This window comes from Colletotrichum fructicola (assembly GCF_000319635.2).
Source record: "Colletotrichum fructicola Nara gc5 chromosome Unknown KSG_Nara_v1_contig01, whole genome shotgun sequence".
NCBI classification, from domain to species: domain Eukaryota; kingdom Fungi; phylum Ascomycota; class Sordariomycetes; order Glomerellales; family Glomerellaceae; genus Colletotrichum; species Colletotrichum fructicola.
This window is the reverse complement of record NW_027094051.1, coordinates 8116565-8131755: the sequence shown is the minus strand read 5'-3', so window position 1 is coordinate 8131755 and position 15191 is coordinate 8116565. Positions and strand designations below refer to the sequence as shown.

At 56.2% G+C, this 15191-nt stretch overlaps 3 protein-coding genes across 3 annotated transcripts; 2 read left to right on the top strand and 1 right to left on the bottom strand.

Annotated features, from left to right (window-relative positions):
• Positions 1-717: 717 nt before the first annotated feature.
• nagZ (Beta-hexosaminidase) lies at positions 718-3913 on the top strand (the record flags this gene model as incomplete). The annotated part of the gene is made up of 6 exons (XM_032035308.1): positions 718-752; positions 966-1084; positions 1162-2436; positions 2482-3707; positions 3757-3843; positions 3896-3913. The coding sequence occupies 6 exons, from the start codon at positions 718-720 to the stop codon at positions 3911-3913; spliced, it is 2760 nt and encodes a 919-aa protein (XP_031885768.1).
• A 1562-nt stretch (positions 3914-5475) lies between these two features.
• On the bottom strand, positions 5476-7821 carry yicI (Alpha-xylosidase; the record flags this gene model as incomplete). Its single annotated transcript, XM_032035307.1, has 2 exons — positions 5476-7593; positions 7648-7821. 2 exons carry the CDS (start codon positions 7819-7821, stop codon positions 5476-5478), a joined length of 2292 nt encoding a protein of 763 aa, XP_031885624.1.
• Positions 7822-9087: 1266 nt separating this feature from the next.
• On the top strand, positions 9088-11701 carry bglX-0 (Periplasmic beta-glucosidase; the record flags this gene model as incomplete). The annotated part of the gene is made up of 7 exons (XM_032035306.1): positions 9088-9433; positions 9483-9726; positions 9775-10078; positions 10126-10206; positions 10254-10595; positions 10644-11273; positions 11324-11701. The coding sequence occupies 7 exons, from the start codon at positions 9088-9090 to the stop codon at positions 11699-11701; spliced, it is 2325 nt and encodes a 774-aa protein (XP_031885623.1).
• Positions 11702-15191: the final 3490 nt, after the last annotated feature.

Here is a 15191-nt window from a genome sequence, read left to right as displayed (position 1 = left end):
GGACTCGTTTCTGTTGCTTTGTTTCACTCGCAAGCACCCAAGCACCGGCGCACACCACTGCTTTGCCTCCCAAGATTCCAGAATCGGAGTAGGGCCCCACACTGACGGAGGGGGACTGAGGCGTGGGACCCAGGACGAGACGGGCAGAGACAGACTGTCACCGTCGCAGACACAGACACACAGACTTTCGGGGCAGACGGGGAAAAGAAGGTTTGACGTGGTGAGGCTCCATGTAACGTTCCGTTGTCGAGGCCGAAGATCGAGACGCTAACACAGAGAAATGGATCTCGAATCACTCGGCACGTATCCACCCCACATCGCCCGCTGCGACCACTGGCCCGTGCGCGAATCGGCCAATCGATATCCCCGCCCTCCGGCAGCCAATCAGCATCGGGCCGTGTGTCTAGCAGCGCAAGCCCGGACCACCCCTCCCGCGCGGCGCACATGGCGTCCCACACGCAGGTGCACCACCACTCCTCCACGTCCGCGCTCTCTCGGACGACGCGCGATGGCTCCGGCTCCAGTTCCAGCTCCAGTTACAGCTCCAGACACCACCAGCACCCGCACTCGCGACCATCCATCAGCAGGGACTCAACGTCAACGTCGGAGAAGGGTCGCCGCTACCTCTCCCCATTGAAGGCACCTCGCAGTCTCGAGAGGTACTATGCACGTCAAAACGTGACGAGTCGTAGACCGCTCTCCACGGCCCAGCTCAACATGGAGCTCGACCCACTATGGCAGGATCTCGATTGGTACGTCTCGTCTTCCTCGACCCGCCTGCTCTTGTGTGCTTCTTCTCTCCAACGTGAAGGTTCCGCCTGAACCCTCCGTCCTCCGCCCTGCCATCCGGTCCCGTCTCCCCATGTCATCTTCCCTGTCGCCTGGTCTCCGTTGGACCTTCTAGAAGCCTGTCACCTTGACCCTATCCCGATTCGCTCGCTGACATGCCCTCTCACTCCGTTCAGGGCCATTGGCCAGATGCTCATCATGGGCTGGGATGGCACCGAGGTCACTCCCCAGATCCGCTCCTTGATTGAGGATCATCATCTCGGGACCATCATTTTGACGGCCAAGAACCTCAAGAGTTAGCACTCCCTCCTGTCCTCTAGCTCTCCCTACTTGCCGGATGGTTGATTGTAGATCCATGCTGATCCCTTTCAGCGGCCCAAGAGACGGCCAAGCTGGTCCAGGAGCTTCAGACCATTGCTCACAAAGCCGGTCACCCGAAGCCTCTGCTGATCGCCTTGGACCAGGAGAACGGGGGCGTAAACAGCCTGTTTGATGAGGACTATGTGTGCCAGTTCCCGAGCGCCATGGGCGTGGCGGCCACGGGGCGCGTCGACCTAGCCTATGAAGTGTCAAAGGCTACTGCGACTGAAGTTGGAGCATGTGGCATCAACCTTATGCTCGGCCCTGTTCTAGACGTCTTGTCGAACGCCAGGTACCAGCCAATCGGTGTCCGCGCCACGGGAGACGACCCCCAAGAAGTCTCTCAGTATGGCATTGCTGCCATCAACGGTATTCGGGATGCCGGACTAGCTTCGTGCGGAAAACACTTCCCTTCGTACGGCAACCTGGACTTCCTTGGTTCGAGCCTGGAGGTTCCCATCATTACTCAGACTCTCGAAGAATTGAGCTTGAGTGCTCTGGTACCATTCCGCAATGCCATTGCGACCGGTAAGCTCGACGCCATGTTCGTCGGGGGATGTGGCATCTCGAACCCGTCCATGAACGTATCGCATGCTTGCCTATCAAACCAGGTTGTGGACGATCTCCTACGGGAAGAGCTGGGGTTTGATGGAGTCGCCATCTCCGAGTGCCTCGAAATGGAGTCCCTCGCACACGACCTCGGCGTCCAGAACGGAGTTGTGATGGCTGTCGAGGCTGGCTGTGACCTCGTGCTACTGTGCCGAGCCTACGATGTCCAGCTGGAAGCCATCAAGGGGCTGAAGCTCGGAGTGGAAAACGGCATATTTGCCAAAGACCGGATCTTCACTTCTCTCAAGAGGGTGCTGCGGTTAAAGGACACCTGCACATCGTGGCAAACCGCTCTCAACCCCCCTGGCATCTCGCTTCTGTCCAAGCTGCACCCCAGTCACATGGCTCTCTCGAGGAAGGCATACGACGACTCCATAACGGTTATCCGAGATAAGGAGAAGCTCTTGCCTCTGTCGCAGTCCATGCATCAAGAGGAAGAGTTGTTGCTCCTCACACCGCTTGTAAAGCCATTGCCGGCGTCGAGCTTGACAAAGAGCATCCTCCAGGCAAAAGACGCTCAGATGCTTGCGCCCACGGCTCACGATAAGTGGTTGCACAGGGAAAAGGGCGCCATCATGAGTGGAGAAGGCGTCTTCCGAGAGTTTGGGCGTTCTCTGGCGAGAGCACGACATGGCAAGCTCCTCCATACCAGCTATACTGCGAACGGAGTCCGGCCAGGTAAGTCGACAGACCCGAGACTGCCTGCCTAGCTGACGAGAATAGTTCACGAGAACCTCATCCACAGAGCCTCTTGCATCATCATCGTGACTGCCGATGCTAACAGAAATCTGTATCAAGCCGGCTTCACTAAGCACGTCGAGATGATGTGTTCCATGCTGCGGACGCGTGGCCAGAAGAAGTCGGTCATTGTCGTGGCCGTCAGCTCACCATACGACTTCGCCATGGACAAGTCTATCGGCACTTACATTTGCACGTTCGACTTTACCGAAAACGCCATGCATGCACTGGTCCGCGCTCTATGCGGCGTGTTCGTGCCCAAGGGGACGCTTCCCGGGACACTGCGGAAGAGCAAGAAGGTCCTCAAATCCCGGCAGCATTGGATCGTTGAAGAATTCGACCGCGAGCGAGACACCCAGGGGCTTGAAGAGCTCATCAAGGCAGTCGCTCGCGCAAACACCATCGACTTGGGCCACCTGGAGAACATGCCAGCTGGATGCTTCGAACTGTTCAATAAGGACGTCGAGGAGGCGCATTTCGTGGTCAGAAACAGCAGCACGCATGCCCTGTACGGCTTTGCAGCGACCTACTTCCTCGAAGGTATCGGCATTCTCGGTGCCATCTTCGTGGACCCGACGAAGCGGAACGTCTCGGTCGGGCGCTCCCTTCATCGACGAGCTCTGCGGTATCTGACCGGCAAGCGGGGTGTCAAGAAGCTGCAGCTGGGCACGACGTTCCCCGGCATCTTCCTGGGCATCCCGATTGACGAGGGCGGAGTGAAGAACTGGTTCGCCAACAACGGCTGGGATGTGCAGTTCCCGAAACGGCTGACCAATTTGATCATCAACGATCTGAGCAACTGGATCATCCCCGAGGGCCTGCTCCAGAGTGTCCAGCGGGCCAACCTGAGCTTTGATCTCATCCACGGTCTCGACAACGCCGACTTGGTGCTGGACCTCGTCAACACCCACGCAAACCCCGAGGTCTTGGAACTGTACAGGTGTGCGTTACAGGAGACCAAGGCGTGCGGTATCGTGAGGGCCAAGGGTCCCGGAGACGCGATCCTGGGTACCATCATCATCTGCAGACCAGGCAGTCCGCTGTCGAACTTCATCCCGGCCCTTGTGCCGATTGGTGATGAGGAGATAGGAGGTGTGCTGGCACCCGTTGTTAAGTCGGGGTTGCAGGACACTCTCGTGCTCCAGGGGCTGACTCTGATGGGTGTGCGGCAAAACAAGGCACACAAGTCTGCCAAGACGGTGCTCAGCTGGGTGTGTAAAACCCTCGAATGACTGGTTCACATATGCTAACGACGTACAGGTGCAAGATGACTCTTACGAACACGTCATGGCAATGGGATTTGAGATCATGCAGGCATACGAGGAGGTCACGAATGCGCCAGATAATGTGGGTTTGCCCTACATGCGATTCCATGAGACTGGCTAACATATACACGCAGTGGACTGATTTGAACTAGCCTCTTGCGCGAAATGTCATGGGAGGCTCAGGATGATGCGGTATACCCTTTGGTGACATTGCGTCATCGGATTTTGGACAAGTTGCTCATATCAGGATACCTACGTTATATATGAAGATCTAGCTGGGAGAGAGATATCTCCAACATAGAGGCGTTTACGAGGTCCAATGACGTTTCTCAGACCTTGGTTATCGGATTTGTTTCTTCTATAATCACTCCGTATCTGTCTCAGTATCCTGCTGAGTAGTATCTATGTGCTCACCTTTTGGCCGTTACGATTCGGGTGACTTGGTCTCCTTTTCCTTGCTAGCTTGCTGTATATTGTACCTCGGATACTCCCCTCATTCCATACATACAGAAGCGAACGGATAAACACGACCCTTGAAGTCGTACTGCAGAGTTGCACTCCGAGATCCGGGCATCAGACCCGTTCGGAGGCTTCCAGAAGTTCAGTTGACATGGCTCGGGTGAAGCTGCAAGGAAGCGGTGCCTGCATGGTGATCCAGCGTACTGGAAGACATGTGTCATCCACTGGTTCTGCCAGATTCTCACATCCTCGGGTTAGGACCGGCTAGTTGCGTTGTCGGATGGCCCGATATCTCAATGGTGGAACTCGCTTTCGGAAGTTTTCAAAATGCCGATCTGGGTGCCCGAACGTGGTAGATCCGAGTTCAGATAATACCTCATCATGCCACATTTCCTTTTTGCCCCTTAATTTCAAGATAAAGCGAGTAATTCGAACCGAATAAACTTCAGCCCCAAATCAACTTCTTCTTTGATTACTGAGATGAAATTTTGACATAGTTCGAGGTTACTTGCCTGAGAAGACCAGCGTGGGACATTTCGTCCGAACATGCCTGAGCTTCCTACCCCACACCTGAAGCATACCTGGGGAACCCTTGCCATCTCCCGCGACTTGGAGAAAGCCGCCCGAGACCGAATTTTGGGGTGTTCATCGTCATCTACGCAAGCCGACTTCCAGCCGCGCCAAACAGCGAAACTGATCCAGGGTGCCGTGGCATGAATTACACAAAAGCCAGGACTAGCAATACAAGCACCGCAAATGCGTAGCGGCGGTCTTGGAGAGCTCTGACTGGACTTGGCTGGGATCTGGGGTCAGGGGGCCTGGATGCGGGGCGGGGAGGAGAACGGCAAAGGGCTAAAAGGTGGGGATCGATCGTCGTGGTTCGCGGGGAAACTCTGGCCGACTATGGTTCTTTCTTAGCGACGAGAGGGGCTTGGAGAACAGATTCGGAGAAGCGAGGTTCGTTTACATCAGACCACGGCAACATCGAGCGCAGATGAGAGGGGACATTGACCGGAGATGAGGTGATGTCAAGCCACTTGGCGCGGGGACGGTTGATGGATGGACGCAGCCGGTATCCGACAAATCCCGGTTGGCTCACCGCTGGGACGGGCCGGCAGACCTGTGACGGCGAGCTAATACGGTATCTCATTACATACCTGAAAGGAATCCTGAACTTGTATCGGTTCTATGCCATCTAACCCTAGATATCTCATGCAGATAGCATCGTAATTTCATAAATGATTACCATTCCGCCTTACAGCTCGGTGATGGTGATCTTCCCGTTGAGGAGCGTCATGTCCTTCAACTTGCCGTCCGCTCCCACTTCCAAAACACCAAGCTCCTTGCCCTCGCTGTCGACAACGGCCGCCTTGGCGCCCTCCTTGACCTGATACAACCTAACCTCGACGTCCCGGCGGTAGTCGTACACAGCGCCGACGGCGTTGGAGCTGCCCAGCACGAGAACCGTGTTCTCCCGGACGTAGAGCGGAAGCGTGCCGAAGCCGTGTGTCTCCTTGAACCAACCGGGTCCGTCGCGGGACTCGCCAGAGAAGTAGGAGGTCCACTTGCCCTTGGGCAGGTAGAACTCCACCTCGCCCGACTCTTCAAAGATGGGCGCGGCCAGGATGCTGGGGCCGAGCATGAACTGTCTGTCGAGGTACCACGAGGTCGGGTCGTCGGGGAACTCGATGCACATGGCGCGCAGGGACAGGGGGATGCCCTGCTCGACGGCCGCCTGCGCCTGCGAGAAGATGTAGGGCATGAGGCGCGACTTGAGGGCGGTCCACTTGGCCAGCGTCTGCGAGCAGCCCTCTTCGCTCTGGTCGTCGTCGTCAATGACCCACGGCACGCGGTACGAGCTGCTGCCGTGCAACCGGCTGTGGCTGCAGAGCAGACCCATGGCCACCCATCGCTTGTAGATCCAGGGGGGCGGGTAGCCCTCGAAGCCGCCAATGTCGCAGCTCCAGAAAGAGAACCCGCTGAGGCCCAGGCCCAGACCGCCGCGGATGGACTCGGCCATCGCTTCCGGGGTCGACTCACAGTCACCGCCCCATTGCAGGGGGAAACGCTGAGTACCGGCGCACGCTGCCCTGGCGAAGAGGACGGCCTCGTTCTCGCCGTAGCGCTTCTGCAGCGCTTCGTACACGACCTTGTTGTAGATGAAGGCGTAGTAGTTGTGCATCTTGACGGGGTCGATGGTCTTGTCGTACCATTCGACGTCCAGCGTGGGAATGCGCTCTCCAAAGTCTGTCTTGATGGCGTCGACGCCTTGGTCAAAGAGTTTGTTAAGGTTCTCCTCGTACCACTTGCAAGCCTCGGGGTTTGTGAAGTCTACAAGGCCCATGCCGGCCTGCCACAGGTCCCATTGCCAGACATCGCCGTTCTTGCGTTTCACGAGGTAGCCCTTTTCTGCTGCCTCCTTGAAAGCCGCGCCGTGCTGGGCGATGTAGGGGTTGATCCAGACGCAGACTTTCTTGCAGAGGCCGGATTCCTTGAGACGTGTGATCTGCCCCTTGGGATCGGGGAACCGCTCGGAATCAAACACAAAGTCTGTCCACGTAAAGGCCTTCATCCAGAAGCAGTCGTAGTGGAAGACGTCTACGGGCGAGCCGCGGGCCTTCATGCCCTCGAGGAAGGTGTTGACCGTCTGCTCATCGTAGTTGGTGGTGAAGCTCGTTGTGAGCCACAAGCCAAAACTCCAGCTCGGGACCTTGCCGGCTTTGCCCGTCAGAGTCGTATACCGCTTGAGGATGTCCTTGGGCGTGGGTCCGTAAATGATATACCACTTGAGCCTCTGGCCCTCGACCACGGTCTGCAGGCGGTTGCAGCGCTCGCTTCCGATCTCAAAGTCCACCTTGCCCGGCGTGTCGATGAAGACGCCGTAACCCTTGGAGCTAAGCCAGAATGAGACGTTCTTGTAAGCCTGCTCGCTGGAAGTACCGCCATCGGCATTCCAAAGAGAAATAGACTGGCCGACCTTGTTGTAGGCGCCGAATCGCTCACCGAGGCCGTGGATTGTTTCACCGACGCCGAGAGTGGTCTGAGTAAACATGTAGTGCTTGAAGTTGCGCATGTCCCCGGTCTGCATTGGTGTGCTTGGCGCAGGGTTGTATGCCAGGCCTACGCTTCGGCTCCCAAGGGACGTCAGCCGCTTGGAGCCGTCGGTACTGTGGAACTGGATGTCAAAATCGGGGTGGATGGTGGCGGACAGCGAACCCGAGGATAAAGTCGTGCCCTTGTCGCCCTTTTGGATCTGTGCCTCAACTTCGGGTCTTCCATCAGGGAAAAGCTCAAAATGAGGGCCCTTGTTGAGGGCGCCGGCCCAGTGAGTTGCTTCGACTGAGATGACGCCGTCAAACTCGGCTTTGACATCCTGTCTGGGTATGAGTGACATGGCTTCCAAGAATGGGCCGTTGCTTCGACTTACAATAGTGACGGTGCTCGCATTCAACGTGTGACCACGGGACTTGATTTTTCTCGTTGGACACAGCAGACTGAGGCCCTTTCCATCTTCAATCTCGGTGGTGTAGTAGACCTCCTCCGCATACTCCGTCGTGGTGCCCTCGGCGGGCAGCCACATTCCATCGCGGAGGCGGACCATGGCGAAGTGTTTGTCAAAAACGAGGTATCTCGACGGGCAGTCTGGCAGCTACCAAAAGGTTTAGAAGATCAAGACGCAGCTCGACCAGGCTGGTGAGGACCGAGTGAATCTCGTCTCTTGTACGACGGCCTAGGGGCGAGGGCAGAAGAATCAGGCGGAGTAGGCTCGAGTTGCACGGCGGCGTCCCGCTGTCGGGGCTATCGCCAGCGAATCCGGTGCCCTCAATCCCGCCGGTATCCGCAATGGAGCGAGCCTCGGCCGCGAGGCCACTGATTCAGTTTAGCCATTGTAAGGGACCGATTGGCTGCGGCGTGCGGCCCGACAGCGCAGGATTGCGTGAGTGGGTTGGAGTTTGTTGGTGACCTGTGTGAGAGCGGGAGAGCAAAGAGGCATCAGCAGGTCACTCTGCCGCGACTGCGGAGATCTGGGGCCATTGGATCTCTTCACGGTGGGGTCCCTGCCGTCCCGGCGCCGTTTAGCGTTCCTTCTTTCAGCGAGGTCTTCAGGCGGCCCAGCGTGCCCCAGCGAGCTTTTGCTCCCCCCGCAGTGGTCGGATTTGGGCGGTTCTCGGGCTCCGGATGAGTAGGGGCCGCGAGCACCGGGATTGGTGGAAACCAGCCGGCAAGGGTCCACCCGCCAAGCACCGGCTATTCGCCCACCCCAAGCAAAAACCCCTAGTCGTGCGCCTGCAGATCTGGGGCCACCCGCAGCTTCTCCAACTTCAACCCCAACTCAGCTTCCCCTCATGCTACACGCCGTACATCGCCAGCTTCACGAGCAAAAATGGAAGAAAAAATGGCCTGCTTCGGTGCCTAGTCTGCAGTCTGTAGCTCCTGGTCCTCGTGAGGTCACCGTATGTTCGTCTCCAACACCGCCACTGTCCCCAAGAAGCCGTGTGCAGGAACGGTCAGGGGTCGTGTACTTCCACCCAATGGACAACAGAGAAGACCGCTGCTCCGAGCAAATTAGCATTACATCGCTCCAGATATTGCTTTCCGGGGTGAACTAGGGATTTGTGATCGATGCGGAGAAGGCACTCTCCCCATCGGCTGTTTGCCCCAAAGCAATTACGTCTATTTGCTTAGGTTCCTTGGCCGTGGCATCATGTCGCTCGCCTTTGCCGACTCGCCGGAGTGCAGACCAGCAATTGCGAGCGTATTAATACCCTCCAACGGCGCGCGTCATCCTGAGTCGCGTCCACTGATCTCTGGAGCCCTAGCCGAACGTCACCCTGAGTTCCATTGATCGGACACCGGAGCAGGAATCATGAAGCTCTCTCTGGCCCTCGCCTCGCTGGCTGCGCTCGCCAGCGCCCAGAATAGCACATCCAACAGCAGCACACCCATCTACAAGGACCCCAAGGCTGCCATTGACGACAGAGTCTCGGATCTCCTCAAGCGCATGACCATTGAGGAGAAGACGGCCCAATTGCTGCAGGCAGATATTCGTGACTACCTCAACCTGACCGATGGCCGCCTCAACCAGACCGGGCTCGCTTGGGCTGCTGAGCACAGGGCCAATTCCATCTGGACCGGTCTCTACGCGACCCCAGAGACGATCTCCCAGGGAGCAAAGATTGGCCAAGACTATCTTGTCCACAACACGACTCTGGGTGAGTTTTTTGCGAGTCAATTGGGTCGATTGGTGCTGAGACTATGCAGGTATTCCGGCCTTCATCCAGAGCGAGGGTATTCACGGCTTCCTGGCCCTCAATGCCACCATCTTCAACTCGCCAATTGCAATGGGTTGCTCATGGAACCCTCTTCTTGTCGAGGAGATGGCCAAGGTCATTGCTGTTGAGGCCAAGGCTCTCGGAGTCAACCAGATCTTCGCCCCCGTCGTCGACTTGGCCCGCGAGCTGAGATTCGGCCGAGTGGAGGAGACCTACGGCGAGGATCCCTTCCTGTATGTGCGCAAGAACCAGTGAAGCCGACCCGTACTGACAAAAAGCAGTGTTGGCGAGTACGGCTACCACTACACCAAGGGTTTGCAAGAGGCCCATGGCGTTGCGGCGATGGTGAAGCATTTTGCTGCTTTTGCCTCCCCTGAGCAGGGTGTCAACACGGCTCCCGTCCACGGCGGTCCCAGAGAGCTCCGCACCACCTACCTCCCAGCCTTCAAGCGCGCCATTCTCGAGGCCGATGCCTGGAGTATCATGTCCTCCTACAACTCTTACGACGGAGTGCCTACCATTGCCGACCACCACCTCCTGACCGAGATCCTCCGCGAAGAGTGGGGCTACGAGTACTATGTCATTGTAAGTTGGCCATAGTCTTTGGTATCGATATCGACTAACAAGTATAGTCTGACGCTGGTGGCACCGCTCGTCTGGGCAACGCCTTTGCCGTCTGCGAAGAGACCGACGACGCGTGCATTACCACGAACGTAGGTCTCCCTGAAAAGCTGCTTCTGCAAGTCTCTAACCATAACAGGCTCTCCCTGCCGGCAACGATGTTGAGATGGGCGGCGGCCGCTACAGCTTCCAGTACATCCCCGAACTTGTCGCCAATGGCACTCTGCCCGAGGACGTTGTCGACACTGCCGTCTCCCGTGTTCTCCGTGCCAAGTTCAAGGCTGGCATCTTTGAGAACCCATACACTGGTGTGCCCGACGACGAGATCTTGAACTACCTTGGCATCGATGCCCACAAGAAGGTTGCCCGCGACCTTGACGCCGAGAGTATCATTCTGCTTGAGAACCACAACAACACTCTGCCCCTGAAGAAGGACGCACATGTTGCTGTCATTGGACCTATGGCCCACGGATACGTCAACGTAAGACCAACAAGAGAACTACATGAGCAAGAGCTGAAAAACAAATAGTATGGAGACTATGTCATCCACACGGCCATGGAGTACGGTGTTACTCCCCTCGATGGCATCAAGGCCGCCAGCGAGGGCCAGGTCACCTACGCCAAGGGTGCCGAGCGTTGGTCCAACGACGAGTCTGGCTTTGAGGAGGCCGTTGCTGCCGCCAATGCCGCCGATGTTGCCGTCGTCGTTGTTGGAACCTGGTCTCGTGACCAGGACGAGCTGTGGGCTGGTCTGAACGCCACCACCGGCGAGCACATTGATGTTCACGACTTCAAGCTCGTCGGCGCCATGGGCCGTCTCGTCAAGGCCGTCATCGACACCGGAAAGCCTACCGTTGTCGTCTTCAGCTCCGGCAAGCCCATCACCGAGCCCTGGATCTCCGACGAGGCCGGCGCTCTGGTCCAGATGTTCTACCAGGGTCAGGAGGGCGGTCATGCCCTGGCTGACATCCTCTACGGCAACGTCAACCCCTCTGGAAAGCTCTCGGTCGCTTTCCCCTACGACGTTGGCACCACTCCCGTCTACTACGACTACCTCAACTCTGCCCGCTCCTGGCCCAACCCGGGTAAGGAGTACCCCAACGGCACCTTGGTCTTTGGCAGCAACTACGTCCTGTCTACCCCCCTCCCCCTGTACGAGGTAAGAAAGTCCTGGCCCGTCATCGTGTGTATCTGTACTAACGACAGCAGTTCGGCTATGGTCTGTCGTACAGCACCTTTGACTACTCCAACGTCACCGTCTCATCCTCGACCCCCTCCGCGACCGACACCGTCACAGTCTCCGTCGACGTGACCAACAACTCTACGCGCGACGGCCAGGAGGTCGTCCAGGTCTACATCAAGGACGTCGTCAGCACCGTAGTTGTCCCCAACAAGGAGCTGCGTGGATTCTCCAAGGTCCTGATCAAGGCCGGCGAGACCAAGACCGTCAATATCGACCTGCCCGTCGCCAACTGGGGACTGTGGAACATCAAGATGCAGTATGTCGTTGAGCCCGGCGACTTCAAGATCCTCGTCGGCTCCTCGAGCGACGACATCCGCGCGAACACTACCGTCACTGTCCAGTAGGTGTGGTGTCCGAACCTCTAACTTTGGGACAAAAAGGTTCACGGGGTGAACTCTGGCCAACTTGAGGCCTCCTTCTCTGTACATATTGTGTAATGTTTGAATGGAAAAAGCCAACGATGGAATGACACGCATTGAAGCAAAGTCTGCTAAACAAAACGCCCTGCCTATCTCTTCAGGTGATAGAAAACGACCCGTGTGAAGATGCCCGTGAGTAATCGCCCTCGGCTCGTCTTTCGGCGTCCGCCGGACTTCTAGACTTCATCCAAAGATGCGTCGTTTCTCTATCGTCAGCCCCATCTACACCACCACCACCACCGCCGATTTCGCAGCATTCCGTTTCGGCCTGCCCTCCTGAATCGCCGTAGTGTTTCCAAAGTCAAAAAGTAGACAAGCTCAATGTGTTGCTGCCAACTAATGCCCAATGCCCCAAGTCCCGCCAATTCATGCCCCCAAAATTGTTTCCACTGCCGTTTCTCAATCCCTTTCATCTCAACTCTTTGCCATATGACGAAATTCGCCACGACCTCCCCCCTTTTGTGTTAACCCTTATCAATCTTCCCGATTTGGAAATCATGTCGTGATTCAGATCACTCCTTCTGACAGCAAAAGACCAAAAAGTGAGGCATACCGTAGGGCAAGTATGCCCGAATGAAACTCCCCCTCCTGACCGTTATCTCATACCTCCCATAAACGCCATCACCAGTTTTTGGTTCGGGCTCACAACCTCCCGGTTCGACTTTCTTGTTTTTCGTTTGAGTATCTGACCTGATGACCATCGACCGTCAGCAGAATGCAAGTAATTTTCAAAACGTCGGATGAAAATCGTTCCATGAGATAAAGCAGCAGCAACAATAAGAAAGTAATGATATACTGTTGCATCAGTCCACGCAAGTCGTACGCTAGCCCTTTCGGAACACGCCGGAGCGGGCAAGAAGAAAAGGGAACGCATAGAGAATGCAACCCTTTGTATGTCCCTCGGTGTCAACCACTCAGCGATGTTGTTTGGTAACGAGAAATACAAGCCTGCTATAGGGCGGACGGTACGTGTGCAGTTCCGTGTTCATCAGACGCCAAGGCTCGAATTTGTAAGGGCTGTCGGTTTCTGATACTCGACGACCCAGACCAAAACCAAAAACCCAAAGAAACCCCACCGAAGATCCCGAACAACAGATGCAACGCACGGTCGGGTCAGCGCTCATCCAGAGTCCACCATGAAATGCCAAGCTGGCAAGAGCGGAGAGACTCTAGCTATTCGGCCTCGTGAGCAGACAGACAGCCATTTCAACTCTCTCTGGAGGAGAGCAGAGGAACAGAGTTGATCATCAGTGCTTGACAACCTTGGCGCTAGCTGTGTCGTCTGCCCCTCCCAGCCCAGGAATCGCTTCATCTTGCCCTCGACCGACTCAGTCACTTTCTTGGTCTCGCAAGAAGCCTAAACCCAGAAAGAAAGAAAAAAGACTGTGCCTGCTTGGCTGGGTCCGGTCCCCTCATTGACGCCTGCCAAGAAAAGCCAATCTCTCTTTTCCCCTCAACCCAACTTCTCTTTAGGCTTTGGGTTGATCTCTTAGGCTTTTTCTTTTGGGGATCTTCCCCAGATCCTCGGTGCTTCCCGTCAAAGAGGCTCAAGATTTCGAGTCGAAAGAAAGTAGCTTCACTTTCAAGGTGCTGCGTTCGCCGCGATACCCGTCTGTGCCTCCTGCAGATACGCACCTAAGCATGCGAGGTCTGCTGCGTAAGCGCCGCAGCCTACATGTACTGCATGGCACACCACACGAGAAAAGAGAAACAAAACCTCAGCAACAAAAACTTCTAGAACCACCACCACCACACGCACCATTACCACACACCATCATCGCCGTCGATCTCTCCCATTCAAAGTCCATGCTTTCTGGTCGCTGTTATTCTCCGGTGCCTGAACCCTCCCCCCTGACATCCATCCCACTCTCTCCGCCGACCCCGGTCCCTTCCCCCCTCAAACCCCTGCCCCCTGTCTCTCTTTTCGTCTGGAGTCGCGGAGACGCATCCCCGGTCCCCAAAACGTCTGGGGTGTTATTAATAGCGCCGCCAGACTCTCACTCGCACCACCAGCCTACCATCGCACGCATCTCGCAGAGACGGACAGAGACGTCACGGCAGCAAGCTGCAATGCAATGTAGCGTTGCCCCTTGCAGTAGTCGCGCGCGGGAAGAAGCGCATACGAAGGAGGCAGAGACAGAGGCGGCCCCCCTCTCCCGCTTCTTTCCCTCCGGCCCGTGTAATAACCTTATACAAGACATGGTTAAATTCCCGTGACAACCTTGAGTCCCCTACTAGCATGGTGCTGCAGTAGAAGCTACGGTTGCACTGCCCCCCTGGAGCGGAAACGCCATCCGCTGCGCTGCGGTCGATGACGGGAATGCCTGCTGCTGCAAGCTGAAGAGTGTGTAAAACAATGAAGAAGAAAGGAAAGGAAAGGAGGGAGTGCGCAAAACGAGCCTATCGCTTTATTCGCAGGTTGCATTTCCCCTTCGGACTGGCGGCCTGCTACTGCTACCACCATCATTACCATTACCACCCATCCATCCCACTCAGTCGTCGATGGCGGGCTACCCCTGCGGCTCCCAGGCACGCCAACCCTCTCTCAACGTCGCTTCCTCCTTCTTGTGTTTCCTCTCATTTCTTGGGTTTCTTATATACCTTACCACCCAGCGTCGACCACTGCTCGTTTCCGCGAACCTGGCTGCAACATCGCATACAATACGCTCTTGGCATCTTGTCTTCGCTTCCCCTTTTCGTTTATTATATCCCCCGGGCTTCACTGCCACTTTACTCCAGACGCCGTTCAAGTCTGGGGAAGAAAGTCTAAACGGGGGCCCCTCAGGAGGAAATCGGTTATTTAATCCCTCCTCTCCGCCGTTGATGGACCTTGATTGATAAGATGCTGTCGCCCTCCATCACATCGGCATCGGTGTCCTCGGGCTTTCGGGCTTGAGACGTCAGTCTGCCTTCATAGACGCTTAGAAATCCACCCAATGCAAGGGTGGGTAACGCGACGCGCGGAGACAGTAGCTCCCGTGGAACAATTTGGAGATCATAGAGTGTGGTATAAGACTTTGTGGTATTGATGCAATCTACTTTTTATGCCATGCCGCCCCCTTTTTTGTCGGGAGGAAAAATGCAACTATCGTACATGAGTATGCCTGGGTTCCATGCTTCTATCGTGCTGTTCGTGAAAAACATTGTGTGCGCTCAACTCATTAGCTACACTGTTAACTGCTCATTGAACCATTATCCCAACTATTTCCGAAATAAACAGCGCCTGTGTTGCCGTACGCTCTTTCTCGTGTGGTTGTTAGCTAGGAACACGCCACATCACTACTATTATACAAGGATCTTTGCCCAACTGCAGACTCGTGCGTTGGGGGGATGGGTGACGGAGATAGCAAGAATAACGAATGTGGATAGATTTTGTGAGAAACCGCTGTCGGTAGAGCCCCAAGCAGTCCTTTCC